This window comes from Papaver somniferum, unplaced genomic scaffold (genome assembly GCF_003573695.1).
Source record: "Papaver somniferum cultivar HN1 unplaced genomic scaffold, ASM357369v1 unplaced-scaffold_24, whole genome shotgun sequence".
Taxonomy (NCBI): Eukaryota; Viridiplantae; Streptophyta; class Magnoliopsida; order Ranunculales; family Papaveraceae; genus Papaver; species Papaver somniferum.
In genome coordinates, this window is record NW_020634374.1 from 585,066 (window position 1) to 611,888 (window position 26,823).

The 26,823-nt window shown below is 38.8% G+C and overlaps 3 protein-coding genes and 2 pseudogenes across 3 annotated transcripts; 4 read left to right on the top strand and 1 right to left on the bottom strand.

The window, feature by feature from the left end:
* Nucleotides 1–4,634: 4,634 nt before the first annotated feature.
* LOC113341019 lies at nt 4,635–7,159 on the top strand. Its single transcript, XM_026586061.1, has 3 exons — nt 4,635–4,790; nt 5,768–6,265; nt 6,410–7,159. Exons 1-3 carry the CDS (start codon nt 4,718–4,720, stop codon nt 6,937–6,939), a joined length of 1,101 nt encoding a protein of 366 aa, XP_026441846.1. The 5' UTR covers nt 4,635–4,717; the 3' UTR covers nt 6,940–7,159.
* A 2,465-nt stretch (nt 7,160–9,624) lies between these two features.
* LOC113341020 lies at nt 9,625–11,300 on the top strand. The gene is made up of 3 exons (XM_026586062.1): nt 9,625–9,783; nt 9,871–10,368; nt 10,554–11,300. Exons 1-3 carry the CDS (start codon nt 9,708–9,710, stop codon nt 11,066–11,068), a joined length of 1,089 nt encoding a protein of 362 aa, XP_026441847.1. The 5' UTR covers nt 9,625–9,707; the 3' UTR covers nt 11,069–11,300.
* LOC113340840 lies at nt 11,108–12,784 on the top strand (annotated as a pseudogene).
* Nucleotides 12,785–13,739: 955 nt separating this feature from the next.
* LOC113340841 lies at nt 13,740–21,490 on the top strand (annotated as a pseudogene).
* Nucleotides 17,633–19,528, bottom strand: LOC113341021 (B3 domain-containing protein Os11g0197600-like). Its single transcript, XM_026586063.1, has 3 exons — nt 19,173–19,528; nt 18,226–18,933; nt 17,633–18,130 (listed from the first exon to the last, which is right to left on the bottom strand). The coding sequence occupies exons 1-3, from the start codon at nt 19,257–19,259 to the stop codon at nt 17,849–17,851; spliced, it is 1,077 nt and encodes a 358-aa protein (XP_026441848.1). The 5' UTR covers nt 19,260–19,528; the 3' UTR covers nt 17,633–17,848.
* Nucleotides 21,491–26,823: the final 5,333 nt, after the last annotated feature.

The window sequence follows — 26,823 nt, forward strand, 5'->3', positions numbered from 1 at the left end:
TTTTAAGGGCAAATTTGCCATTTGATCCTATGCATGTGAATTAGCAGATGTTAACACTTGATGTTGCTGCTCGAGACAAAATTCCTATCATACAATAGCGAAATTTATCACCTACAAGAAAACCCATCATTGTCTTAATATTTTGAGGCAGAAATTTCATTTTGCACTTCACTTGGCAAGTATAGATTTGAATCCCGTCAACAAGCATTCAAGTGTATTTCTAATCTGTCAGATTATACATATTATACAACGTCATGCTACTTCATTTCCATCTCTACATCCTAAGAGCTAGCACTATGGAGAGGGATATTCCTTCCCTATCCCTCTGCATCACTCAAAGTTCAAAAAAACCATCTATTATGATTTCCCAAATTTAATATAGGGAAGGGATGGTTGATGTATCCCTAACAAGGCTGATCAGATCTGATCAACCTTGTAGGGAAGAGAAATCGCATGGGTATTCAGTACGCGTATTATTTTACGCTTTACGCGTACTGAGTACCCGTAAAGCCGTTGATACGAGTAGTCAGTACACGTAGCTTTTTACACGGTTACTGAGTACGCGTTTCCGAAATTATATATGTTTGACTTTTTTTCGTTCACACCTCTCTCACACTCGATCCTAACCATCCATCATTAATAACGACTCTATTTTCTACACCGTCGGATCCCAACGACCATTTTTTCAAAATCCTCTATAAATACTAGGGGTGTCAACGGGTCCGGGTCCTCCCGGGTATCACTAGACCCGGACCCAGACCCTACTTATAAAGGTCGGGTCCGGTTCCTAACGGTTCCGGGTTCGGTTCCTAAACTTGTGGACCCAGAACCGAACCCGTTTAAATACCCGGGTACCCGTCGGTTCCGGGTACCCATTGGGTCTAAAGAAAACTATTTAAAAAATCTCAAAAACTTAATATATTTCTCTTTTTAGCTCGGATTTAAGTAATTTTTATAAAAAATTATTATTATTTCTTATGAATGTACTAAATAAAGATTAAATGTAAGAGAAAAAATTTAAATGAGTAAAATATCAAAGCTAAAACTAGAAAAAATACTTATAATTTTGCTAAAAACATGAATAAAAGAATGAATAAACGGGTACCCGATACCCGCGGGTACCCCATGGGTATTACCCGTTTGGACCCGTTTAAATTTGGGTCCAATCGGGTAATTACCCTCCGGGTCCTAAGTAGCTAATGGGTCCAACTTTAGGACCCGGAACCGGACCCTAATATACCGGGTCCGGTTCCGGATCCGGGTAATGGGTACCCATTGACAGCCCTAATAAATACCACTCTCATTCTCTACTCAAACCACACCAAATAAACTTCTTCTTCCTACATCAATTGATTTCTTCTCTTAAATCTTTCTAATTTAATTTTTGTTTAAGTAAGAGTTTTAATTTTTGTTTTGCAATGTCGGAGACTCAAAGGGCAAAAAGAAAACACATAAACACATTACGAGATTTACTACTTTGGAAGATCATCACATGATTACTCAGTATGTTGCTATTGGTTATCACAATTATCCGGATAAGAAAGTGTTTTGGGAAGTGCTTTTTAATAAATTTGTGGAAGTTTGTGGCGGAAATCGGAACGACCGCACTTTAAAAAGCATTCGTAATCGGATTAGAAAAATCAAGGGTGAAGTGGATAACTTCTCTCGTTGTGCTGCAAGAGCCGTAATAGCTAATCCGGACATTGACCCTATTAACCGGGTATGTTATTTATATATGTTTATTATAGTTTTCGTATATAGTGCTTATTAAATAGATTAATATACGCATATCTTATTAACAGTTTGTTTACAATTATGTAGATGTTAATTGCGAAAAGTTTATATTATGACATACACAATGGAGCTTTTGAACGAGATGTTGAGTGGAACATGCTTAAAGATGTTCCAATTGGGTCTGCCGGTGAAACTGAAGATATGGAAGAAGATTGTAATCTTCCGTCATCTCAAATTCATGAAAATTGCTCTAATATGTTTAGTTCTCCACCCTCAAATTCCCAAAACCCACCTTCAGCCAATTTGTCGAGAATCAATTTACAAATAATATCCCTATCAGTATCCTTTTTTCATCAGGATATACCCCTAGTACGACCCCAATCACCATACCTGGAACATCGTCTGGTGGATTTATCGGAGATAAACGCATTTCAAAAGCAGGGAAAAAAGCCCAAATTAATAAAAACTTGGTTGGGAAAAGTAAATCCGCCACACCACCCTCACAAGACTCTCAGATGAGTGACGTGGGTAGTAAACTTGTTGATTATCTAAAAGAATCCCGAACGATTGTCCCAGCTCATCAGCTCCAACAAAACCAAATTATGGAAAGGTTGTTAGAGACAACTCAACAACAAAATTCAGGCTGCTCAAATCAAAGAAGAAAGGGAAATAATGAAGTTGGATCTCGAAAAGATGACTCCAAAGGCAAAAAAGTACTTTGAATATCAACAAAATGTCATATTGTCCAAGCAGATGCAGAACGAACAAGATATTCCGTTCAATTTTTAATAGCTTAGCTTAATCGTTTTTTCTTTTAAATAAGGTCGTATTTAAATTCTGGTAATCCGTTAAATTTATAATAGATTAGTTTAATTCTTGTTTTTGTTTTTAAGTAAGGACGCATTTTAGTTCCGGTGTTATAGTTTCGGTAAAAGTTATGTACTTCTATTTTCGATAATTTGAATTATATTTTGGGGTAAACGGATGTTTAGTAACGGCTAAATTCCAACGACTACTTTGAATGCCTATTATAAATTGTCATAATCTTCCACAATAAATAACAATCCGGTATAATTTTCTTAGTATCCTCAGTGTCTCTATCTTTGTTTTTGAAGATATTGCAATCACCACAGCATTTGTAAATGCTTGTAATCTGCCAAGGGAAGATACTCAATGCCTCTCCGCCTATGAACAATGGACGCTGGTGTTGGATGGCTTTGTACAAGCGTTTGGAAACATTAACGACTAGTTTATGACGGCTAGTTTTGAACGGCTAGCTTGTAACGGCTAGTTTATAAACTTTCCAAAACTTCTCATATTTTTCACTACCTCTCATAACTTTTTACACGAACAGAACAATGAGATCATTTGATTCAATTGAAGATTTGGCAATGGGAGGATTTAGAATTTAAAAAATAGACCGTTATACAGTACAAATAGCAATGAAAAATAGATACGCCGTTAAAAATAGATAGTCTAAAGTAACCGTTATACAGTGAAAAAAAAAACATATCCGTTAAAAAGTTTAAAAACTAGCCAAACTAACTTAATGGCTTATAAGTAATGAGTTTGGCAAACAAACTTCTATTGAATGTGATCCTTCTGAAGCAACTTCTGCCAGAAGCATTTTTTGCTTCTGCTTCTATATCCAAACAGGCTACTACTCTGCTGCCCATTTCAACAAACTTTCTAAAAATACAGCAGCAAAGATATCAGTAAATGGCCATGTTCCTATAACCTGACAGATGTGCAAGAGTTTCCCCAAACCAACATGAATCTTGTTTGACCGTAAAGAAAGAAAAGAACCATGCCAACATGCCATTCAAAAAAACATCCTCGACCAAATCTAACTTAGTACCTTAAAATACTGAATAGTCTCTTTAAACTTTCTATCTCAAACCCACATGCCTATGCACGTTTTGTCTAAAAAGAAAACAAAATTTAGGGTTTCATAACTAACTTTGGCTGTTAACCCAGTTCTAATGCTTTAATGAAGAATCTTACACGTAATGCAATTTCACGTGCTTTACTATCTGTTCAAATGCTGCTAATTAGGTAAATGAAGCTGCATTGAGCAAGATTAGAGATATTTAGGGCTTTCCAAACCTGGGGAAGGCTCTCCGCTATCACTGCTCATCATCGTTTCCCAATAATTGATATCCTAATTAAAATTTCAAAACAGAGATACTATTTAGGGTTTACAAACCTGAGGGAGGCTCTCCGTTATCCCTGGTAATCATCATTTGCCCATAATTGATGGGTTTGGATTTGAATATCCAGAATTTATCGGTCGATGACATTCACAGATAGATTTAAAATTTTCACTTTTTCAGATATATAAGAAAAAATATAGTGTTCTTCCTTGGTACGTGTAATCTAACTATCAACATCGGCTTACAAGAAGGCTGATTTAGATTAAGTGATAAGTAAGTTGTTAACTAACCAACTACCAGACAGATATACCCTTGGTACATAGTGAACAGTGATGTGTCAATTTACCTTTCTCATGAAAAACTGAAACAGCCTGGTCCTAAACCATGTGATTTGGAGGCAGCCTTATTTGTCTTCATCCCTCTGGAAGATTATCATGTCATGTTTTTAAGGGCCAAAAAACAAATAGAGGATAAAAAACGTAAATTGCCAACCATGTGAGCTTATAAATCAATAATAAATAAGCACTTTATAATAAAAAAAAATTCAAGAAAACAAAAAATTAGATTTTCTTTCTTTTTCAAATCTAAAAAATACAAATTTGGAATTGTTTTATCTCGGAAAAATTATTAAAAAGATTATTTTTTAATATTTATGTGACATAGTTTTCAATTAATTTGATTGATGTAGACAAATTATAATGGCATTTCGTAATTTAAACAAAATCTAAGGGTGATTATCCTGATCGGCATGCATAAAACCCAACGCTCAGCCCTTCAGATTTCAATCATCCTTCACTCATCTTTCTCTTCTCTTCTCTAAAAAAAGAAAAATGAAAATGTTGGCAATCATCTTTTCGGTGCTTCTATGCGCCAGTTCGGCCGTCGCCGTAGTGTTCATCGACGGTAAGCTTCATCCTTCCTTCCTAGCGTCTGGTTAGTAGGATTCTGTTTACCATTTGCTCTGTTTAAGTGTTCACAGTAGTTTTCCTACTCAAGAATAGTTTTACTGTCTAATTACAGAACTAACCAGCTTTTGAGTTCTGTCTACCATTAATCGAGACTTCAGAACTAGTCTTTCGTTTGAATTTGAAGGACTAAATGGTCTTTTAGGTGTGTTCCTCAAAGGAACCATTTTTACTCTTTATTGAGCTCACATGAAAAATGCAAATTATAGTATGAATTAATTCACATGTTGTACACTGTCTCGAATGATTGAAGAACATACAGCATTTTTAGTAAAGGTTGAAGACTTTTGCTTTATCTACATGGAATCTCTACAATTTTCTCGTGAAAATTCTTTTCCGAAAGTCCTGAAATTAGAATGCTAATGCCATTGATCGATGAGCGACAAGATTTTACATGATTTATGGATAACTAATGATCTTTTTTTCCCTAACATTTCAAATAATAAATCTTGTTGATATATTCATTTATGATCATGTGCTTGGTAGTTGGGTAAATATTTGAATTTTTGTAAAAATCGAGAAGAATATCGGCGCACCTACACAACTTTCAATCTACGAAGCAGCTTATCATAACCACACGACGTTAGACAACTCAGTATTAGTGGGTCCCACTAAATGAAGTACGTGTTTGCTATTTAGAGGATCATTAAGATCTGACCCTCATCTGCAACCGTAATCTTTATCATTAGGGTAGTCTAGGTTCATCTTATCTTTCTGTCAGCCTAATTAGTTGTTCGATGAGTTGGCTTTAGACCTTGACACGTAGCAGATCAAAATTTTCATTTATGCCCATGTGGAAGTACTTACGTGGCGTAGAAAGGGTCCTTTATATGTCTTAGTGAAGGGTGTTTTTAGTAATTTGGTTATGCCATGTCTCTTTTGGCCATAATAGTTCGCTTGTTTTGCTATTTATAGGGTTATTGCCGAATGGGAACTTTGAATATGGCCCAAAGGCATCGCAAATGAAAGGGACAAGGGTAATTGGCCATGATGCGATACCAAACTGGCACATATCAGGCTTTGTTGAGTACATTGGATCAGGACAGAAGCAAGGGGACATGTTGCTAGTAGTCCCTGAAGGAGCCTTTGCAGTCAGGCTAGGAAATGAAGCATCAATTAAGCAGAAGGTGAAGGTGACTAAAGGAATGTACTATTCCATCACTTTTAGTGCTGCAAGAACCTGTGCACAGGAAGAGAGGCTTAATGTGTCAGTTGCACCAGACTTTGGCATTCTCCCAATGCAAACTTTGTACAGCAGCAATGGTTGGGACTCGCACGCATGGGCATTCCAGGCTGAATATCCGGAGGTTGAGATTTTGATTCATAACCCAGGTGTTGAGGAGGATCCTGCTTGTGGACCTCTTATCGACTCCATCGCTTTGAAGACTTTGTACCCTCCGAGGGCCACAAACAGTACGTCTTGGTGCTAAATTTACATACTTTGCTTGCAAAATTTCAAGGGGCATTTTGTGAATCTGCTGCGCAGTTAGATTACCAGATTTTGGCAGTGTTTGCAATTGGTCTCTAATTCCATTCATTCATGTTGTGTTTATGCAGAGAACTTGTTGAAAAATGGAGATTTTGAGGAAGGTCCATATGTATTCCCTAACACCTCATGGGGTGTCCTAATCCCTCCAAACATCGAAGATGACCACTCTCCACTGCCCGGTTGGATGATCGAATCCCTAAAGGCCGTCAAGTACATTGATTCAGACCATTTCTCCGTTCCACAAGGAACACGAGGAGTTGAGCTTGTTGCAGGAAAAGAAAGTGCCATTGCCCAAGTGGTTCGAACCATCCCAGGGAAGGAATATGTTCTCACATTCTCAGTGGGAGATGCTAGAAATGCTTGTGAAGGTTCTATGGTTGTTGAGGCTTTTGCCGGTAACAAAACCTTAAAAGTACCATACCAATCTACAGGAAAAGGAGGATTTAAACGGGCAGTTTTCCGATTCGTTGCTACTGAAACACGTACAAGAATCATGTTCTACAGTACATTCTACACCATGAGAAGTGATGATTTTTCATCACTCTGTGGACCAGTTATCGACGATGCTAGGTTGGTCAGCATCCGCAAACATATGTGAAAAAGCGCGCGCACTTGATTAGTATGGTTTATATATGATGATAAATGATGGGATTATATGCGTATGCTTGAGTGTATCGAATCTTAATCAGTATTAGTATAGTTTGATTTTCTGAAATATATATATTTTTGTTGTATTCCAAAGCAAGAGAAGGCTTATGTTGAGTTTTATCGTTCTAAGCACTATCTGAATAACAATGTTATTAGTTTATAGATATTAATTCTGTGTTGGATGTTCTTACCAAATCTGGGTAGTTTTACAAGGATGCGCCAGAAACGCAGAAGCCACAAATGTGCACTGTATTTCAGTATTTCTATCTGTTTTTTTGATCGGAATGTTGCCTGGGTATCATATTTTGAACCATCGTTGAGCAATGACCATTGACCATCAATTATGCGAAATTACCGTTGATTTGTTCAGTAAGCACATACAACAGCTAGTTTTGATGGCCGATAATTTTCGCAGTGGCCAAGTGGATATAGACCGTAAAGTCTTTTTAAGCAACTAGGAATGTCGAGGGTCGGGTAGACGCGGAAACAGCCTTACTGGAGCTTGTGGAATGGATACATACCTCACATTGATTAGCAGTGGGCAAGTGGTATGCTAGCTTCATTAATAGAAGCAAAACAAAAATGAACATCACTTGCGATGTTTTGACAATCCGAATAGACTTGCAACAAGCAGCTCCAACATTATATTTATGAGCATGGGTACAAGTCAAATTCAGCCGTTATGCTGCTGGTGTGCCTACCATATTTCCTTTTCAAATTTCACATGGACTTTCAAGAGGTTAGGCGATGTTTAATGATGTAATGATTCCGAACCATTCTAGTTGTTACCAATTGATCTTGCACTGGATGATACAAACATGATATGGGGTCTTCCAAAGGTTGGTTGAGGTATTTTCTTTTAGCGTGGTTCTATTGATCCGACTTGCCCTTATATGTGTGCTACCGTGTTCCTGTGGGTGCTAGTATAGCAGCTAGATTAACGGTCAGGACTACCTCCTAAGTCTTATGGGAGTGCTAATCTAGCAGCTAGATTAGCAGTCCACGTCAGCCCAGCGCTGAATGGTTCAGTGCTTTAAATCTCAGCCGTCAGATCAAAAATAAATCTCTCAGTTTTGAACCATTCCGCGAAAAGGTGATTTTTCAAGCGCTAAATCATTCAGCGTAACTATCTAGCAACTTGTAGGAGAGAGAACTAGTGTTAATTTTTTTGCAACACTTTTTTTTTGAATTGTAACACTTAAGTGCTAATCTAACACCTCCAATCTAGTACATAAGACTTAGTCTTAGTATCGTTTGAGTCGGTATACTACCAAAAACAGTATAATAAATAGTTCATTCAATCTCATCCCATGGCATAAATCACTCTTTTATGCACAAATTAAAACCAGAAAAGTTTACTCCTGGAGATCACAGACCAAGAGAGTACACGTGACAGTCAAAGCATGTTCCTTCAACACCTGTGGGACCCAACTTGTAGATCGGGTCCTTGAAACACCTCTGTTGATAAGCCACCTAATATCTCATGGTATGTCCCCTTTAGTCACTCATGGTAGATCGATAACAAATTTACATGAAGAAAACAATTGTTCTAGATATGGGAAGAAGAAAGGATATGAGAAATCTGCTTGAGATAAAAATTAAAACCTTACATTGAAAATGCTAGTTTAGTGCATAAATTTATACTCAAATAGGCTTGTGAAGCAAGTTGGTAAGCAGGATTCCGCTCCCAAGAAAAATAGTTAATTCGGGAAATGGTTAGAATGTCTAGAAGTTAGAACTCAGATGTGTTTGATTTTGTTTTCTTGCAATTAACTGCAATAATTTGTATATCTTTCTGGGAATACAGGTAGTCTCTCCCAGTCTTCCACCCACAACATTAAGAAGAAAGAAAAAGAAGACAAAAGGAGGTGTTTATATATATTTGATTAAGCCTGTATTATGAATGAACATGCGGAAACCAAACAAAATAATGAAGGGGAATACTACAAAGTTATACATATACTTTAAAGCTTTGTTTGTCAGACATCACCATTACGGTTTTCTGTGTATTAACTCATAATAATTCATCTAATCTTATCTTTTCTTTCTCTAATCTCACATGCATATGCCACCTTTAGCCTAAACGAAAACAAAATAAACCAGGTACTACACTGAAAAAAAGATAAAGAAATTTCATAAATCTAAAGTACTTATTTGCTTTTCACTTGATAATGTATCCTCATATCCCAACAGATGGTTCCACCTTCCGAATCTGGCTTTGCAAATACTAGTTGCTATCATGTTAGATCCGCCGGTGCTCTCATCGGTCAAATTGAGTTGAATTTCATTTTGCTCTTCCCCTAACAAAAATCGTTTATTTTTCAACTGGTGATCAAAATAGTGAATTTCGTTTCACATCAATACGGTTTGTCCCGCTGGACCCGTCGACTGGCTGATATTTTCAGTTTTTCTTAGCTCCGCCACTGCACTGATAAGTAAATAGAAGGGATACAGATACAATGTCCACAATATGGTTAGAACTAACTCGGGCATTGATAACTCAGCTTTCCTTAACTTTTTATGACAATAATTTAATTACTTGCACATGGAATGGTTTTTCATTCAGAGAATAATTGCTATTATTAATTTATATCTTTTTTGATTTTTGAAAAGTGTGAACAATTATTTATACCCTGCTCATCCCCTTCTGATTTCAATCATCCATCACTCCTCCTCTCTGCTCTCTCACTCTACCAGTGCTCTTTACAGAACCCAGCAATGGCAATGTCGGATGTTAAAATTCTTGCATTGCTATTGTGTGCCACTTGCACCATTGCTCTAGCCTTCACTGATGGTAAGTAAAGCTTCTTGCAAACTCTATTCTTGCACCATTTTTGTTCATTTTGTTTTTACTTCTCTAATCATGAATTTTGATCAACAGGATTGTTGCCCAACGGAAACTTTGAATATGGGCCGAAGGCGTCGCAGATGAAGGGAAAGATGGTCATTGGCCACGACGCCATTCCAGAATGGAAAACATCTGGATTTGTTGAATACATAAAATCAGGACAAAAACAAGATGACATGGTGCTAGTAGTCCCAGAAGGAGATTTTGCTGTCCGATTGGGAAATGAGGCATCGATAAGGCAGAAGGTGAAGGTGACCAAGGGAATGCGTTACTCAATAACACTAAGCACTGTCCGAACTTGTGCACAAGAAGAGCGGGTTAACATATCCGTCGCTCCAGATTTCGGTGTAATTCCTATTCAGACAGTGTACAGCAGTAATGGATGGGATTCACATGCCTGGGCATTCCGAGCTAGATTCTCCGAGGTTGAGATCTTAATCCATAACCCTGGAGTTCAAGAGGATGCTGCCTGTGGACCTCTTATCGACTCCGTCGCCATGAGGCCTTTGTATCCTCCTAAGGCCACAAACAGTAAGCTCTTCTTACATTTCATTTGGATGATCTTTTTTTGTTTTTGTTTTTTGATCGGTAAAGAATTTGGCGCTGGGGACTCAGGCCACTGGTATCATCACCCAGTAACCTTACCACTGTAATATTACAATGACATCGGCTATGCAGCACTAAATTAATCTATGTTTCTTTTCAAAATCATGCAGAGAATTTGATGAAAAATGGAGATTTTGAGGAAGGTCCATACATCTTCCCGAAAACATCTTACGGTGTCCTGATCCCTCCATTTATTGAAGATGACCACACTCCATTGCCTGGTTGGAAGGTTGAGTCCCTAAAAGCTGTAAGATACATCGACTCCAAGCATTTCGCTGTGCCTCGAGGAAAAAGAGGGATCGAACTTCTGGCTGGAAGAGAGAGCGCAATTACTCAAATAGTTCGAACTATCCCAGGAAAGATGTACGTGCTCTCGTTCACCGTGGGAGATGCTAGGAATGCTTGTGAAGGTTCAATGGTTGTTGAAGCTTTTGCTGATGATGATTCTGTCAAGGTGGAGTACGAATCGAAAGGTAAAGGAGGATTTAAACGTGCACATCTACGTTTCGATGGAGTTGCTACTCGTACACGAATCATGTTTTATAGCTCGTTCTATACAATGAGAAGCGACGCAACGCTATGTGGACCAGTTATTGACGACGTAAAGTTGATCAGCATTCGATAGGTGCCTAAACATATATTCGCAGACTACGAAATTGTAACAATGGAATTTGTTCATTACAAGGAAACCAGAAATTTCTTGTATGGTTTTCAGTATTTTGTGAATGCGTGCTTTCACAGGATCTGATTTTAGTAAAGCTTCGATATTTATTTATTTTTGTGCATTTTAAAGCAAGATGAAGCTTAGTTTGAATGCTTATAAAGCTTATCTTGAATGAGAATTCCCTTTTATTTCACTTTTTCTGACCAACAAAACAAATCTTTTCGCACCTTGTACCGTGTTTTAACCGGGCCAAAGGGCCCAGAAGCACCCCACAAAAACCGCAAGCCGTTTCGTTTCCATATTTTGTTTCGCGTGAAAATGAAGCCTTGTTTTTCTGAGAACACAGACAGCTTAATAACAAAGCAGAGTCATGCATGCCTCTCCATAAATTAAATCTTTCTGACATACAAATCCCTTTCATATACCAACAATCCTTTCTCGTAATCCTTCATTCGTTACACGAACAAGAACACTAATGGTATGTTTTCGAATTCAATCCTTCATTCGTTACACGAACAAGAACACTAATGGTATGTTTTCGAATTCAATCCTTCATTCGTTACACGAACAAGAACACTAATGGTATGTTATCGAATCCTATTTCGGTTCATTCCCTTCGTATTTCTTATAACTCAATCTATTTCTTGTGTTTTTTTCTCTTGGTTTAGTCAGTTTACGAACAAAAAAAATCTTGGTTACCCTAGTTTCAAGCTTGTAATTGTTGGCGATGGTGGAACTGGAAAGACAACTTTTGTGAAAAGACATCTTACTGGAGAATTTGAAAAGAAATACGAACGTAAGTGAGCAATTAAGCTGTTTGAGTTTTTTTTTTCTTTCTGGCGGATAGTTTTAAAAGGCGCCCTGGGCGCTCGCCTAGGCACTCTAGACCGCGAGGCGCCCAAGGCGCAAAGTGTGGCCAACTTTGTGGTTTTTCAAATTTCCTTGGACGCCTCGCCTCGCCTAGCGCCTAATATAACATAGGATTTTGGTTGGTATTTTTTGCAGCTAGAATTGGTGTTGAAGTTCATCCACTGGATTTCCAGACTAACTTTGGACCGATTAGGTTCTACTGTTGGGATATTGCTGGTCAAGAGAAGCTTGGTGGCCTTAGACATGGATACTAGTAAGATTTTTCTTTCATCTTTGACATGCTTAGATTGATACTATCTTGCAAATTGGCGCTGGCGCTACAATTCAAACATGGTGTTCACCGGTATGTTTATGTACTTCACTCTAATTTCTTTGTTTCATGCAGCATCAATGGGAAATGTGCAATAATTATGTTCGATGTTACTTCGCGTTTCACACATACAAGAATGTCCCAACATGGCACAGAGATCTCTACAGGGTCTGTGGGAATATCCCAATCGTTCTTTGTGGAAACAAGGTTGATATTGATATCAAGAAAAGACAAGTGAAAGCAAAGCAAGTTAAATTCCACAGGAACAAGAATATGCCATACTATGAGATTTATGCAAGGAGCACCTACAACTTTGAGAAACCTTTCTTATACTTTCTCATAAAGCTTTCGGTGGTGAAACCGTCCGCTTTGTCGAGTCACCAGCTCTTGCCCCTCCTGAAGTTGCCCTTGACTTGGAACGACAACGGGAACATGAACGTGAACTAGAATATTGTTGTTATTCAGCTTTTCCTGATGATGATGATGAATTTGACTAGAGGAAACTCATAATTTGAAATTGGATTCATTTTTTTTTCTTTTTTTTATGCCAAAGAAGAAATTTTATTAATCTGGAATACTTTCACAATCCAACAATAATTGACTCTCAACAACACTAGGTGGGGTGTTTAAACGAAACTCTAGTTACACCAAATTTTCTGCTGAATTTTGCTAGCTTATCTGCAGATTTATTGCATACCTTAGAAACAAAATTACATTCCCATTGTGGAATGTTATTTGACTTATTAATGGCATCAAGCAGAATGTCTTCCTTCTCCCAAGCAACAACTGGTAAATATTTTTTGATGCCTTCAATACCTTTAAGATCACTTTCAAAGACATTATGTGTGTTCCCTAAATCATTACTCCATCTAACTGCCTCGAAGAAGGTTTGGATTTTGATGAGACTTTTAGTCCTGTGGCAAAACCAGTTACCATCAGAATTATTCTCTCTATGGTTGTTCAATATAACTAGAAAATGCACCAACTCGATGTAAGTAATGCATTTCTGCATGGTGATTTGCAGGAGGAAGTCTACATGACTCAGCCTCCTGGCTTTGTACATCCTTCTAAACCAGACCATGTTTGTTTACTTCACAAAGCCATCTATGGTCTGAAGCAGGCACCAAGGGTTTGGTATGACAAGCTAAGTACAACTAAGGATCTGTATTTTGTGAATTATGTAGCTGACCCTTCTTTATTTGTTCATAAACAAGGGACTCGATTGCCAGTGGCTCTTGTGTATGTTGATGATATTTTGCTCACTGGTTCCAACTCTAGTTTTTTTCAGCATGTCATTTCAAAATTACATGCATTATTTCCTTTAAAGGACTTGGGAGATATGCATTATTTTCTTGGATTGGAGGTTCACAGGTCTACATATTCATAATATCTCACTCAAACCAAGTATGCAGTTGATCTTCTTCACAAGCATCACATGGAAGGTGCTAAGCCATGTCACTTGTTTCTCTTGCCACCAAACTTAGTATTACTTCTGGAAAACTTCTTGATAACCCTACTGAGTACATGAATTTGGTAGGTGCACTGCAATACATCACTTGGACCAGACCTGATATCTCCTTTGCAGTGAATCAGGTTTGTCAGTACATGCAACATCCTAGAACTGAACATCTACTAGCTTCCACAAGAATTTTGAGATATCTCAAGGGAACATTGAAGTATGGTATTCATTTCACTAAAGGTGACTCTTTTCTTCTTAGATTTTCTGATGCTGACTGGGCTGGTAAAATAGAGGATAGAAGATCCAGAGGAGGGTATTGTGGTTTCTTGGGGTCCAACATGTTTCCCGGTCTTCTAAGAAGCAAACAATAGTGGCAAGATCTAGTACAGAAGCTGAATACAGAACCTTAGCACACAATGCAACAGAAATGGTATGAATTTGTTACATTTTAAATGATTTACACTTTTCTATATATGGGATTCCTAAACTGGGATGTGACAACATCAGCTCAATATCTTTAGCTTCAAATCCAGTTATGCATTCCAAGATGAAGCATGTCCATCTTGACTGTCATTTTATTCGAGAACTTGTTCAGTCAAAATCTCTTGATGTCTTCTATGTGCATACTCTAGAGCATCTAGTTGATATCTTTACAAAAGGATTACATGATCCTCGATTTCTTGCACTCAGATCCAAGCTCAAGATTATTTCATTGCCCATGAGCTTGAGGGGGGATAATAGCAGACTGAGTTATCAAGTCAGTGTTCTGCAGTGCAGGATAAGGAAGATAGTGGTGTAGGTTAACAGGCTGGCACAAGCCGTCACTCACGTGTTTGTTCTGTTTCTGTTATATCACACACTTAGTTTCTACGTGTATATGCCGGTCATTAGTTGTTAGAGAGTTCTTTAAATACAATCATTATTGCAATTGTATTCTGTAATGAAACTCATTGTAATTGATTGATCTCTTCTCTGTAATAATCACCATCAACACTATGTTGTTAACCCCTAACTGAAAATGTTTCTTTAAGTTGCACGCTTTTCCTGTCTATCTCCTTTGCTTGTGCTGGCACCTCAAAAGGCAATTCAGAAATGGTAGGATATGGGTTCTTGTGCATGGATTTCACGGGGAATTTTGTTTATGCGGAGTCTGGTGGTTTGGGGTTTGCAACCAACTTTGTTGCTGAGATTTTGGCTACCTACTACCTTAAGAGCTATTGAATGGGCAAATTTTCCACATATTACTTGGAACAAATAAGAATTTTGAATCAGATGCAACTTAGGAAACCGCCAGTAGTCTGTTTCTTTATCTTGTTTTGCATCAAAATAAAGCCTTCTATTTCTGAGAGAACAACTTTAAAAACATAGCAGCTCTATAAATACCAAACTCCTCCATAAATCCGTAAATCTTTCTCACTTACAAATTCCTCATACACTAAGAAGTCTGATCTCTTGTAATCATTCTCTACACTAATGGTATATTTTCGTTTTTCATTTTTGTCTAAGATCAATTCCCTTTGCATTTCCCTTAAACTCTTATTAATTTCTTGTGTTTTGTTTGCGATTAGGCACTTCCAGACCAAAGAAGGACCTCCTTGTTTCAAGCTTTTGATTGCTGGTGATGGTGGAACTGGAAAGACTACTTTTGTCAAAAGACATCTTACTGGAGAATTCGAGAAGAATTACGAACGTAGGTGACCAGCTTTGTCTAATCTGATGCTAATCGAATTTTTTTAAAAGATTTTTGTTGATTGTATTTTTTTATTGACGAGATTTTCTTGATATTCGTTTGCAGCTACAATTGGTGTTGAAGTTCATCCATTAGATTTTACTACTAAAAATGGAGTAATTAGGTTCTACTGTTGGGATATTGCCGGTCAAGAAAAGTCTGGTGGCCTTAGAGATGGATATTTGTAAGATTTTTTTCTCTCCTCTTCCTATGCTTTGGAGTGTCATATACGAAGTAGGATCCCTTGACATGTTTTGGCGTCATTTGTTCGTGTTATTCTCTTGTATGTTTCCATACTAAACTTGAATCTCTTTGTTTCATGCAGTATCCATGCGAATTGTGCAATAATCATGTTCGACGTTGCTGCCCTTTCAACATACAAGAATGTCCGAGCATGGTATAGAGATCAAGCTTATTATATGGGCGACATGGTTTATTAGAGGTGCGGCATGGTTTATTAGCAATGTCCTTTTAATTGGTTAGGGGATATCCTAAAGGGGATGTAAATTGACTAGATTACCCTTTTCACCTTAAATCAACCAAAATCAAATCAATTTTTTTTTAAACCTAATGAATCAGAAAAAATCAAATCAGTTTTTTTTCATCTTCTTCTTCATCTTCTCTTCTCCTCCATCAACCGTAACCTCCATTAAAACTGAAAATTCCATCGTCTTCGATTAATCGATGATTTGAAAAATGTTTGGAAAAACCCAGTTAGGGTTTAGTTTATCGTGTTGGATTTAAGTTAATTTTGTATCAAAAATTAGGGTTTTGTATGAAAATTGAAATTGAAATTTCTGGTTGCATGTGAGTTACGGTTGGTAATAACTCAAATACGAACCGTAACTGTAGATTGGGTTGATGTTACAATTGGTTTAACTCAAATACCAACCGTAAGTTCTTAGTTTTGAGAAATATATTCAGTTACGGTTTGTATTTGCATCATGTTTATCAACCGTAATTGAGTTACGGTTTGTTACTCAAACAACCATACCAACCGTAAATAATCCCGTGTCTTAAGAATTTATCAAATAATGATTTAAGGTTCAAAAGTGAAGTTGACACACCAACCGTAGGGTAGTTACGGTTGGTATCGATTCATTAGTTACCAACCGTAATTTAGTTACGGTTGTTGTCCAAATTTAATTACTAATCATAACTGGTTTTACGATTGGATCTTCCCCAAATTTAACCAGTTATGGTTGGTATTCGATAACTTATGAACCGTAACTAAGAGTTACGCTTGGTCACGAGCAAAATTGCAACCGTAAGTTCTTCTGAAAAATTTAAAAGTTTTGATTTCGTTACGTACTTTAGATAATTTTGAGCGAGAAAAAGCTAATGGGCACTAATTTAGAAGTATACCGGGTCACTGGAATCACTCATTTTGGTTGAGTGAATCAAAATCTAGGGTTTCACAAATATGACAAAAGTTTTTCTTTTTCTTCTCCTCTGAACTTTTTTTTTAACTCTAAAAATCTGATTTTGTTTTGATTTTGAGTTAATATAAGTGAAATTAATTATTAACACTAAACTTGATTATCATCACTAAACTAGGTTATTAATAATGAGGATTAATTTGTCATTTCCAATTTTTTTGATAAGGGACACCTTGAATGATCATGTAATGATCCTTTTTGTCCTATTAAAATGCCGCCCCTTTAATAAACCATGCCGCCCCTATAGCAAGGCACATAGAGATCTCCGCAGGGTCTGTGGGATATCCCGATTGTCCTTTGTGGAAACAAGGTTGATGTCAAGAAGAGACAAGTGAAAGCAAAACATGTTACATTCCACAGGAAGAAAAATCTTCAATTCTACGAGATATCTACAAAGAGAAACTACAACTTTGAGAGACCTTTCCAGTACCTTGCCAGAAATCTTACCGGTGATGATAACCTCCACGTTGTCGAGCCACCGGCTCTAGACCCTCCTGAAGTAACTATAGTACTTTGTAACTAGGTTGGTTTGTCAATTGTGTAGTCTAGTTTTTGTTTCGATGAGTGCTACACTTTGACATCACTGCAACTCATACTTCAATGTGGTTTAAGATTACCATTTTTTTGTACCTTTTTATCTCTTCTTGGTTTTCAGAATTCTTATGCAATTCCGAGCCAGTCACTATTTCTTTGGTTTATGAGTTATAGTTATGTGCATGCATGACTGCATTCTATTCTCCATCTGGATAAAAATTTAGAGCAAGAATGCTGCAGTAGCAAAAGAAGATTCTCAAGTTCTGCAATATGAAGTCTAGAGCCTATATCTAAGTATTGAGATTTCACAAACATAATTTGAAGATTTTGAACAAGAAAGTTAGAAACCAACAGTTAATACAGTGATCCACATCTTACTAGTAGTGTGCAGCTTTCTGGATTACTCCAAGCAGCTAATCAGAGGTTTGATTTCTTCTACGACCCGGAATATATGTAACTGCAGCTCGTCTTCTTTAACAAGTTCAAAGATGCAAACATCGTTAGCTTCGATGTTATTGGTGTAGGAAAGGTCGCGCCACCCAGTACTAAGTTGTGCAAATAAACCATCTTCACTTGCAGCCATCTCTACATGCCATGCTCGTCCATGAGGATCCCTCACAAACACGGTCACAGCTTCACCATTTGGAGGAAGAATCACCTTGCAGAATGAGATGGGCAATGACTGCAATTGCATTGGACAAATAGACGGATGTGAGGCTGAAAACAGGATAAAGACACTGTGAATTGACAAAATTATGTTGAAAATGAGAAACTGACCACACAAAAATCAGTGTAAACATGGGACGTTTGCATGACCATTAGAGTAGACGGGTTTTTGGATTCAAACCCCAATGCTGCATCCAACGCGATGAATGAGTCTTCATCTGTTATGTCGCGTCTTTGTGATACAAAAGGTCCTGTATGTGGTTCAGCTATGCCTTCATCCTCCACTGTATTTTCCTTCCCTTCATCCTCCTCCACTGCCTTTTCCTTCCCCTTACTTGTTGTTGCTTCAAAAGGAGTACTACTAGATGCTCGACTCGGAACAAATGAGTCTTCATCTGTGATGTCGCGCCTTTGTGATGCAAAAGTTCCTGGATATGGTTCAGCTATACCTTCATCCTCCGCTGCATTTTCCTTCCCTTCATCCTCCACTGCCTTTCCCTTCCCCTTGCTTGTTGTTGCATCAGGAGTACTACTAGATGCTTGACTCGGAACGGCATGAAATGCAGCTTCTCTTTCACATCCATCGAAGCTATCAAAGATCATAACTTGACACTTATTTTCCTCAACATATTCAAAAAGGCAGAAATCCTTATTCTTCATGTGGTTATCAACAACAAATTCTGACCATCCTTGTTCAAAGAAATAGTCATTCTCCACCTGAACTAACTGCACTTTCCAAACATTCCGACTTGGACCGATTAAAGAAATTTCTGTAGGGATTTGACATTTTACATTTCGCACAAAATCCACAGGAAGTTTCTGCAACAAAAGATTAAGAAATTTAGTGGTGCCATACAAGCTCCATCAAGTTGGAACTCATACAGAAAGCTACTGAAACCATTATTAAGAGACGAAATGTTGATAGAATCGCAATACAACAAGATAACAAGCAATAAGGGTAAATTAACAATTTGGGGTTCATAAACTATGAACATTACACTGATATTGACATACAAACTGAAAAAAAGTACTAGGGTAAAGAGATGATGCTTATGTACCAGTCGATTAGAGCTGTGAGGGTTAAGAACAAGCTTGAAGAACTCATAGTTCCCAGTTACGATTGAAGATGAAGTCATGTTAGACATTATTAGTCTTTTCCCTACCGATTCCAACTCTTCTGTTGAACAAAAAATCAATAAGAAGAAAAAATCTCCAACCCCTTTTCTTTTAAAAGAGAAAAGTAGTGTTAATTTGTTTCAAGTTCTTTAAGTCTCTTTCTTCTGTATCTCTGACCATAATCTTGCTCTGAGCGAATTGCAAGATCACAAGTAGATTAGAACAAGTACGGAACTGAGGGGTTCATTTAAAATGTTAAAATTATGATCATACCAACCCAACTGCATTAAATTTTTTCTCTAACATCATTCAATAATGCTCTTTCCTTAAACTCCCATTGGTATATTCAATGGCTCTGTTTTGCTTTTGGGTAAAAATAGAAACAATCACGTGATTCACCATGTATTGTTTAGTCGGGCCTCTGTTCTATACATCGTTATAGGTCAGTTTTCTCCCTACTAAATGTTGGCCGGATATTTTTCTGCTAAACTATTAGAACTTCACCAAAATTTCTCCGAAATCATTACGCAAATAATCCAAAAAAAAAAAAAAACTATTACTGGGACGTCACACTCCAATAGAGGGGCTTCACACTCCAATAGAGGGGATTCACTTGGATTCTTAGTGTCCAAAAAAGTGGTTATGAGTTATCCTAACACCAAAACAAAATGTCTAGATTACCCTTGAACTAAAATAAAAACTTAAAAATCTAATTTTTTCTATTTTAATTCAACAAAAAAACTGCTCCTCTTCATCTTTCTTCTCTTCCTCTGCTCCAAGCATCTCAAGAATAACAATTTCGAACTCCACAACAACAACCCATGGTGTATGTTAGGTAATAATCGTTCAAACTCATCTTTGTTTACTCTTTTTTGTGCTTAAAATAGGTTAGATTGAATGAAATCGGAGTAAAATTAGGTTTCAGTTATTCATCTGCTCGTGTTACGTCTGGGTTCGGGTCTAGGTTTTTAAACGTAAAATTTGAAATTGAAGAACTTACGTCTAGGTTGAATTCAATCCAACCGTAAAATAGAATTTACATGTAGTCTTACGTCTAGGTTTTGTTTGAATCAAACCGTCCAATGTTGTATTACGTCTAGGTTAGTTTACTAAATTTTCCTTTTGTAAAGCTAGACGTATTTTCAATTTTACGGTTTTTATTTCTATAGGATCAACTAATTCTTCCTGTATGTTTTATAGAAGAAGTTTCAAATTGGAGTACGTCTAGGTTCGTGGTGCAACTTTACCAGACGTAATCTTCTACGTCTAGGTTCGCTAAGTAACTTTTCCAGACGTAACCTCCTACGTCCAGGTTCGCAAAATAAATTTTCCAGACGTAATATACTACATCTAGGTTCGTGAATTTTTTTCAGACGTATTCTCCCACGTCTGGGTTTTTGAAGTGTTTTTTCCATACGCTAACCTAACCTAGAGGTAAAACAAGTAATAAATACCCATGCAAAAAACTGTTTACGGCTGGGTTTGGATGACAAATCTAACCTAAACGTAATTCAGGCTTTGTCCTATCGGAAACCAGTTACGGTTTGGAAGAACGTAAAATTGAATTACGGTTAGCAACGAAGCTCAACCCAACCGTAATTTTCCATGAAAGTCTAAAAATCTCAAACTTTTTACGTACTTAAGCTAGTTTTGAGTGAAATTGAACCCCTGGGAGATAGTTTAGAGGTGTAACTGTTGATTTTCAACCATTGGTTCTTCACTTTGTTGATTTATTTCTTCAATTGGTTGAGATTCATCATCACTTTGTGTTAAACCCTCTCTACCATCTAACAAAATTCATCTTCTTAATTTAACTATTATCTAATTAAATTAAAATTAACCACATAAGACTTGTGTATGTACACCTTTCATCATCCACCACGTGTACAGAAAGAGACACGTGGAAGGCATGCAAAACAAGATATCAAAACATGATAGCAAGCATCTCATCAGAAGATGCCACCGGTCAGCAGATCTGACGGTCAGGGACAGAGGATCACAGAGGTATGATGGCTCAGAGGAGCACCAGATAATACCCCTTGGGTGTTATCACACCCAATCCCGAGGAAGATCCCAGATCAATGGCCGAGAGGAAGTTTGGCTGACACAGATGTGACCAGACAAAGAGACACTTGTCTGACACGAGCAGACATCCATCTACCCGCATTAAATACCAAAGAGATATACACGTGTCAATCAGCTCGTGGAAGAGGCGAGGATAATCCTTCGTATTCAAGCTCAGGCCGCGGCATATGCCGAAGACCTCTGCGTAATAGGCACAAAGCATAAGAAGATAAGATTACAACGGCGCCTCAGAAATGGGACCCACGTTCCAACCCTATAAATACCCCTCTCCACTAAGAGAGGAGGGGTCGACCAATTGAGAGCAATTATAGGAGAATGTAGGAGAGAGAAATAGGAAGAGTAAGTAATCCCCCTACTTCCGCAGACCTATGTATACTCTAAAGTCATTCGACTATCTTTGTAACCATTCAATACATAGTGAAACACCAACCCCGTGGATGTAGGCCTTAGTGTCGAACCACGTAAATCTGTCTTATTTACATTTCAGCATCTTACATTCAGCGTTAAACTTCATATGCTTTACATTTATACTTGATTCTTGGTTTATTCCTTTATACGAACATTATTTATGATAATATTCGACTAGACAATGACAAGCCCGAAGGCTTCGAGTCGATGAATCGATATAATCATCACCGTTACGCATACGACGTACAATTCTAGAATTAGGATGTATGCGAATATTGTTTTTGAACACGTGGATGGCTTCGTGATTTATGTGTTCACAAGTTTTTTGGTCATTACAAAATTATTTGAGATAAGGAGTTTTTGATATTACTTGTGGGTGACCCATTTTTGTCTTTTTAGATGACGCCTCTCTAATGGAATGTGACGCCCCAATAATATCCTTCAAAAAAAAGGCCAAGCGTTATACTATTTACAATAATTCTCTACTGACCGCATAAATAACCATCCCAAAACCGTGAATGACGTGGAGTATACGTGGATGGCTTCGTGATTTATGTGTTCACAATCTGGCGCTAGAAACAGGGACTTTGTCCCGGTAAAAGATTTATCTTATCCTGTGATTTCACCTTAAACGCGCATTATGGTTGTGCCATATTCTGGGTTCAGCGTTCTTTCAAAACCTTTTTTATTCTGGGTTCAACGTACTTTCAAAACCTTTTTTATTCTGGGTTCATGGTCTTCATTTTCACAAACACCATTTCAAAGCAGACAAACCCACGGCTATCTATCACAGATTTGCACGTGAGGGGTTTTCCTTTTAAAACTAAGACTTAATAATCCAGATTCATGAGTTCTCGCGACGGATCTTCCTTTTCTAGAGTTTTCTTTTTCAAAAGTAGTCTGAAAACAAGGTCCATGATTGTTTATTAGAGGATTTGTATTGCAAAAATTAGACCGATGAAGTCTTTACATTTCTCTTTATTTAAGGCCCTTAGGCAGCTCATTTCCTTCTATTCCAATAATCTTGCGGATATGAATGGCACTAACCCGATCCTCGTGGATACCTTTGGTTCTCTTTATTTATTCTCCTACCTCATCAAAGGAGACACCGAGGATTACCACGGTCATGACCCGAAGCAAGCAGAAAGGAGACAAAGCTAAAACAGCTACTCAGAGGCAGGATGCTGCGGAAATCACCTCACCTATGAACACTAACTCCATTGCAGCCGCGGCTCTCAAAGCAGCAGCCAGAAGACTGTTGCGGCCCTCCAGGCTACAGAAGCTAACAAGACTTTGGTTTCAAACCAAATCCATCAACAAAAAGAAGGGGTGGCAGAATCTATGACACATCAGCCCGCACATCCACCAATCTTCGGAATGTCGTCAACCGACGGTCAGAATCAAACCATACCAGTGGTTTTAGTACCGCGGGTGGAAGCTCAACCGAGGGGAACAAACTTGGAGATACCAACAATTGAAGCTGATCCTCGGCCATCCTTAATACACACAGTAGACGAAGGGGGAACTATGGCCGTAGGGGTACAAGCCGGAACTCCCAATCAGGGATCAAAACAGTCCCACCGACTGATGGTAGATCTCGAAGAATTGAAAAAGAGCCAGCAGGTCTACGCGGATGCCGTAGCTCTTCTGACCAGGGAGAACCAAGACTTGAAAGATAGGATTGCCCAAAGCACGAAGACTAGCCAACAACTGGACGAAGCAAATTCTAAAGCACCAGAGCCTAATCGAGACCGAAGAATCATCCTAGCAAACGCCGCCAGGGGAAGCAGTGCATACGATCCGGAATATGCCGCCAAAGACTTGACTATTATGACAACGAAGTTCGAAGAAAGAAACGCTCAACTGAGCATGAGAACGTGGGATATTACCGCGCAATGAAGGAGATGTGTGATGAGATGATGGCTGAGATCAGGCAGTTAAAATCCAGACAAGGCGGAGGAAGGCTTGAAGAGGTGATGAAAGAAGCTAACTCCACGCCCCTAACTCATCGCCTGGCAAATACCCCCATTCCGTTAAAGTGCCTTATCCCAACTTTTGAATGCTATGACGGATCCAGTGATCCCGCGGCACATATCCGGTATTATAATCGTATCTTAGCCCGATGTAGTCAAAACGACACCGTCCTCTGTAGATATTTCCCATCAAGTCTGAAGGGATCGACTTTGTCTTGGTTTGACAACCTGCCACCTGATTCCATCAACTCCTACGTTCAACTCTCAGGGAAATTCTTGAGGACCTACATGTACAACAAAGCTGTGAACACCGGAATGGATAAACTTTTTTCTCTGGCAATTGGTTACAAGGAGAACACGAGGGAATACACCAACAGATGGCACAAGATCTGCCAAGCCATAGGGAGTGTGGATCCCGTAGTAAGTATCAACTGCTACAAGTGGGAATTAAACCGAATGAGTCCACTATTTGTTGAGATCCACGGAAGCGTACCTAAGACATAAGGAGATCTTCGAATAATTATTGAGAAGTACACTCGTCTCGAAGAAATCCAGCGTGGGAACCCGAGGGCACAAACGCAGAGGTCTCACCGTACCAATTCCGCAGAACAAACCAGCGGGGCCAAAAGAAATAGCTCAGTGGAACGGCCTCATGAAGATAGGAAGGAACGAAGAGATGAACAATGAAAAGACGATCGAAAATTCGAAGATCAGGTTTACACGAAGCTCAATGCTAGCTACGCTCGGATCTTGCGAGAGATCAAAGTAAGGGAAAATTTGGAGTGGCCTTGGTATAAGGGAAAACAGCCCCCAAGAACCGAGAAGTCTAAAGACTACTGTAAGTATCATTGCTTCAATGGACACCAGACCGAGAAATGCAAAAACCTCAAAATAATGATCCAAAAATTGATTGATGCTGGCGAACTCAAGCAATACATACGAAAGGAGGTCACCGAGGACAGATCCAAACGAACCAAGCAAGTCCAACTTCCAGAGGAAAACCGCACAATCAACACCATCTCGTGTTCCGAAGCCGCAGGGCCCTCAGTTACAGCGCAAATATGAAAGAGGCTACGGAAGCAATTCGCAGACCACTGCGAATTATATAAGATTGATGGCGTACAGGTGGACGAGCACGAAGAGTGGATGGACGCACCTATCATCTTCGATACTGAAGATATCGAAGAAGATATGGAAGACCATAACGATCCCTTGGTCCTCACACTACCAGTGGCCGGATGTAACTTCAAAAAGATCCTCATCGACGGGGGAAGCTCAGTGAACGTTCTATTCTACGACGCCTTCAAACGGATGAAACTCCATGATGAACAGATAATGACCTCTTATTACACCATCTACGGGTTCAATGGAGCGCCCACAAAGCCATTGGGAGACATCGTGTTGCAGGTGAACGTCGGGCCCATGAAAGTAGAAACACGATTCAGCGTGGTTGACGCCCCATCCCCCTATAACATCATTATTGGACGAAAGTGGGTACATAAACTCAAGGGAGTGACAACAACTTACTACCAATATCTCAGGTTCCCTACACCCGAGGGAGTGATGGAAATCAAGGGAGATCGGGTCTCTGCAAAAGAGTGCCATACCACTCAGGATCGTATCAACAACGAACAGGAAGAGCAGCGAAAAACCCAAAGGATCAAAAATAAAGAAGCTGCGAAAGAAAAGGCCATAGACCTGTTTCTCAAGGAAACCACAAGGAAGGTATTGACAAAAGATGATAATGTCCTTAACACAGAGGCAAGTACTTCAGCAGCCAACGAAGGACAGAAACATACCAAATAGCAATTAAAAAACGTCCCAGTCCTCGGGGACCCGAAGCCGGTGTTCACACCAGTGGAGCCCGTAAAAGAAATCAACAAAGGAACGGAAGAAAACCCGAAGATGATCAAAGTAGGGACCATAATGGACGAAAAAAGAGAAGATTCCTTAACCAAATTACTTAAAGAATACGCGGATGTATTCTCCTGGAAGTTTGGAGACATGCCGGGGATTGATCCGAAAATAATCCAACACGAGCTGCGCATCAAACCAGGCACGCCACCTTTCAGGCAGAAAATAAGAAAAGTTGCACCAGAGTATCATAAGGCAATAGAAAAAGAACTTCGGAAACTACTAGAAGCAGGCTTCATCAAGGAAGTCAAATACCCTACATGGATCTCCAACATGGTCGTCGTTCCCAAGAAAAATGGAGGGGTTAGGATATGCATCGACTTTACTAACCTCAACAAGGCATGCGTTTCTCAAGGATGGAACTTTACCCGCGGATCACAAACAAACCAGGAAAATACTCTCCAAAGTAGGAAGATATGATCTTCGGGATGGGATCCTGTACAAGAAATATTTCCTCGGACCGTTGCTACGTTGCTTATCCAGGAAAGAGGGGCATCGAATTCTAAACGACATCCATTATGGTGACGCAGGGAATCATGGCGGCATGAGATCACTAGCCGACAAAGCAAAAATGCAAGGATATTACTGGCCCACAATGATACAAGATGCTGCAAGAATGTCCCGACGATGTGAAGAATGTCAGCGTTTCTCCAAAAAGATACACGCACCAGAAACAACGTTGAATTCTGTGGATAGTCCGTGGATATTTGCAAAATGGGGCATAGATATCGTTGGGCCTTTCATCGAATGATCAGGGAAAAGACGATTTTTGATAGTAGCCACGGACTACTTCAGTAAATGGGTGGAAGCCAAAGCCTTAGCCAGGATCAGAGACGTGGACGTGTTTACTTTCATATTCCAAAACATTATTTGCAGGTTCGGCATACCAGCGGAAATCGTGTCCGATAATGGTAAACAATTACATGGGAAAAACATAGACATGCTCTTCGACACTTTCAAAATAAGGAAAAACAAGTCCACCCCCATATACCCTCAAAGCAACGGACAAGCGGAAGCTACTAACAAGACCCTCTCCCTTATCCTCAAAAAGCAATTAGACGAACACAAGGGGCGATGGTGTGAACAGCTACACAATGTATTATGGGCATACAGGACAATACGAAGATCTGCCACTGGGGAGTCCTCATTTCTCCTCACTTATGGAGCTGAAGCAGTCATCCCAATAGAGATCCTCATGCCAACCACAAATACC

What these genes read in the sequence shown, in the direction of transcription:
- LOC113341021 (XM_026586063.1), bottom strand. Translation starts at nt 19,259, where the DNA reads ATGTCTAACATGACTTCATCTTCAATCGTAACTGGGAACTATGAGTTC. An exon ending in CTCACAGCTCTAATCGACTG is followed by an intron (nt 18,934 to 19,172) that starts GTACATAAGCAT and finishes CTTTTGTTGCAG; the next exon opens with AAACTTCCTGTGGATTTTGT. An exon ending in TTTACACTGATTTTTGTGTG is followed by an intron (nt 18,131 to 18,225) that starts GTCAGTTTCTCA and finishes ATGCAATTGCAG; the next exon opens with TCATTGCCCATCTCATTCTG.
- LOC113341019 (XM_026586061.1), top strand. Translation starts at nt 4,718, where the DNA reads ATGAAAATGTTGGCAATCATCTTTTCGGTGCTTCTATGCGCCAGTTCG. An exon ending in CGCCGTAGTGTTCATCGACG is followed by an intron (nt 4,791 to 5,767) that starts GTAAGCTTCATC and finishes TGCTATTTATAG; the next exon opens with GGTTATTGCCGAATGGGAAC. An exon ending in CCCTCCGAGGGCCACAAACA is followed by an intron (nt 6,266 to 6,409) that starts GTACGTCTTGGT and finishes GTGTTTATGCAG; the next exon opens with AGAACTTGTTGAAAAATGGA.
- LOC113341020 (XM_026586062.1), top strand. Translation starts at nt 9,708, where the DNA reads ATGGCAATGTCGGATGTTAAAATTCTTGCATTGCTATTGTGTGCCACT. An exon ending in TGCTCTAGCCTTCACTGATG is followed by an intron (nt 9,784 to 9,870) that starts GTAAGTAAAGCT and finishes TTTGATCAACAG; the next exon opens with GATTGTTGCCCAACGGAAAC. An exon ending in TCCTCCTAAGGCCACAAACA is followed by an intron (nt 10,369 to 10,553) that starts GTAAGCTCTTCT and finishes AAAATCATGCAG; the next exon opens with AGAATTTGATGAAAAATGGA.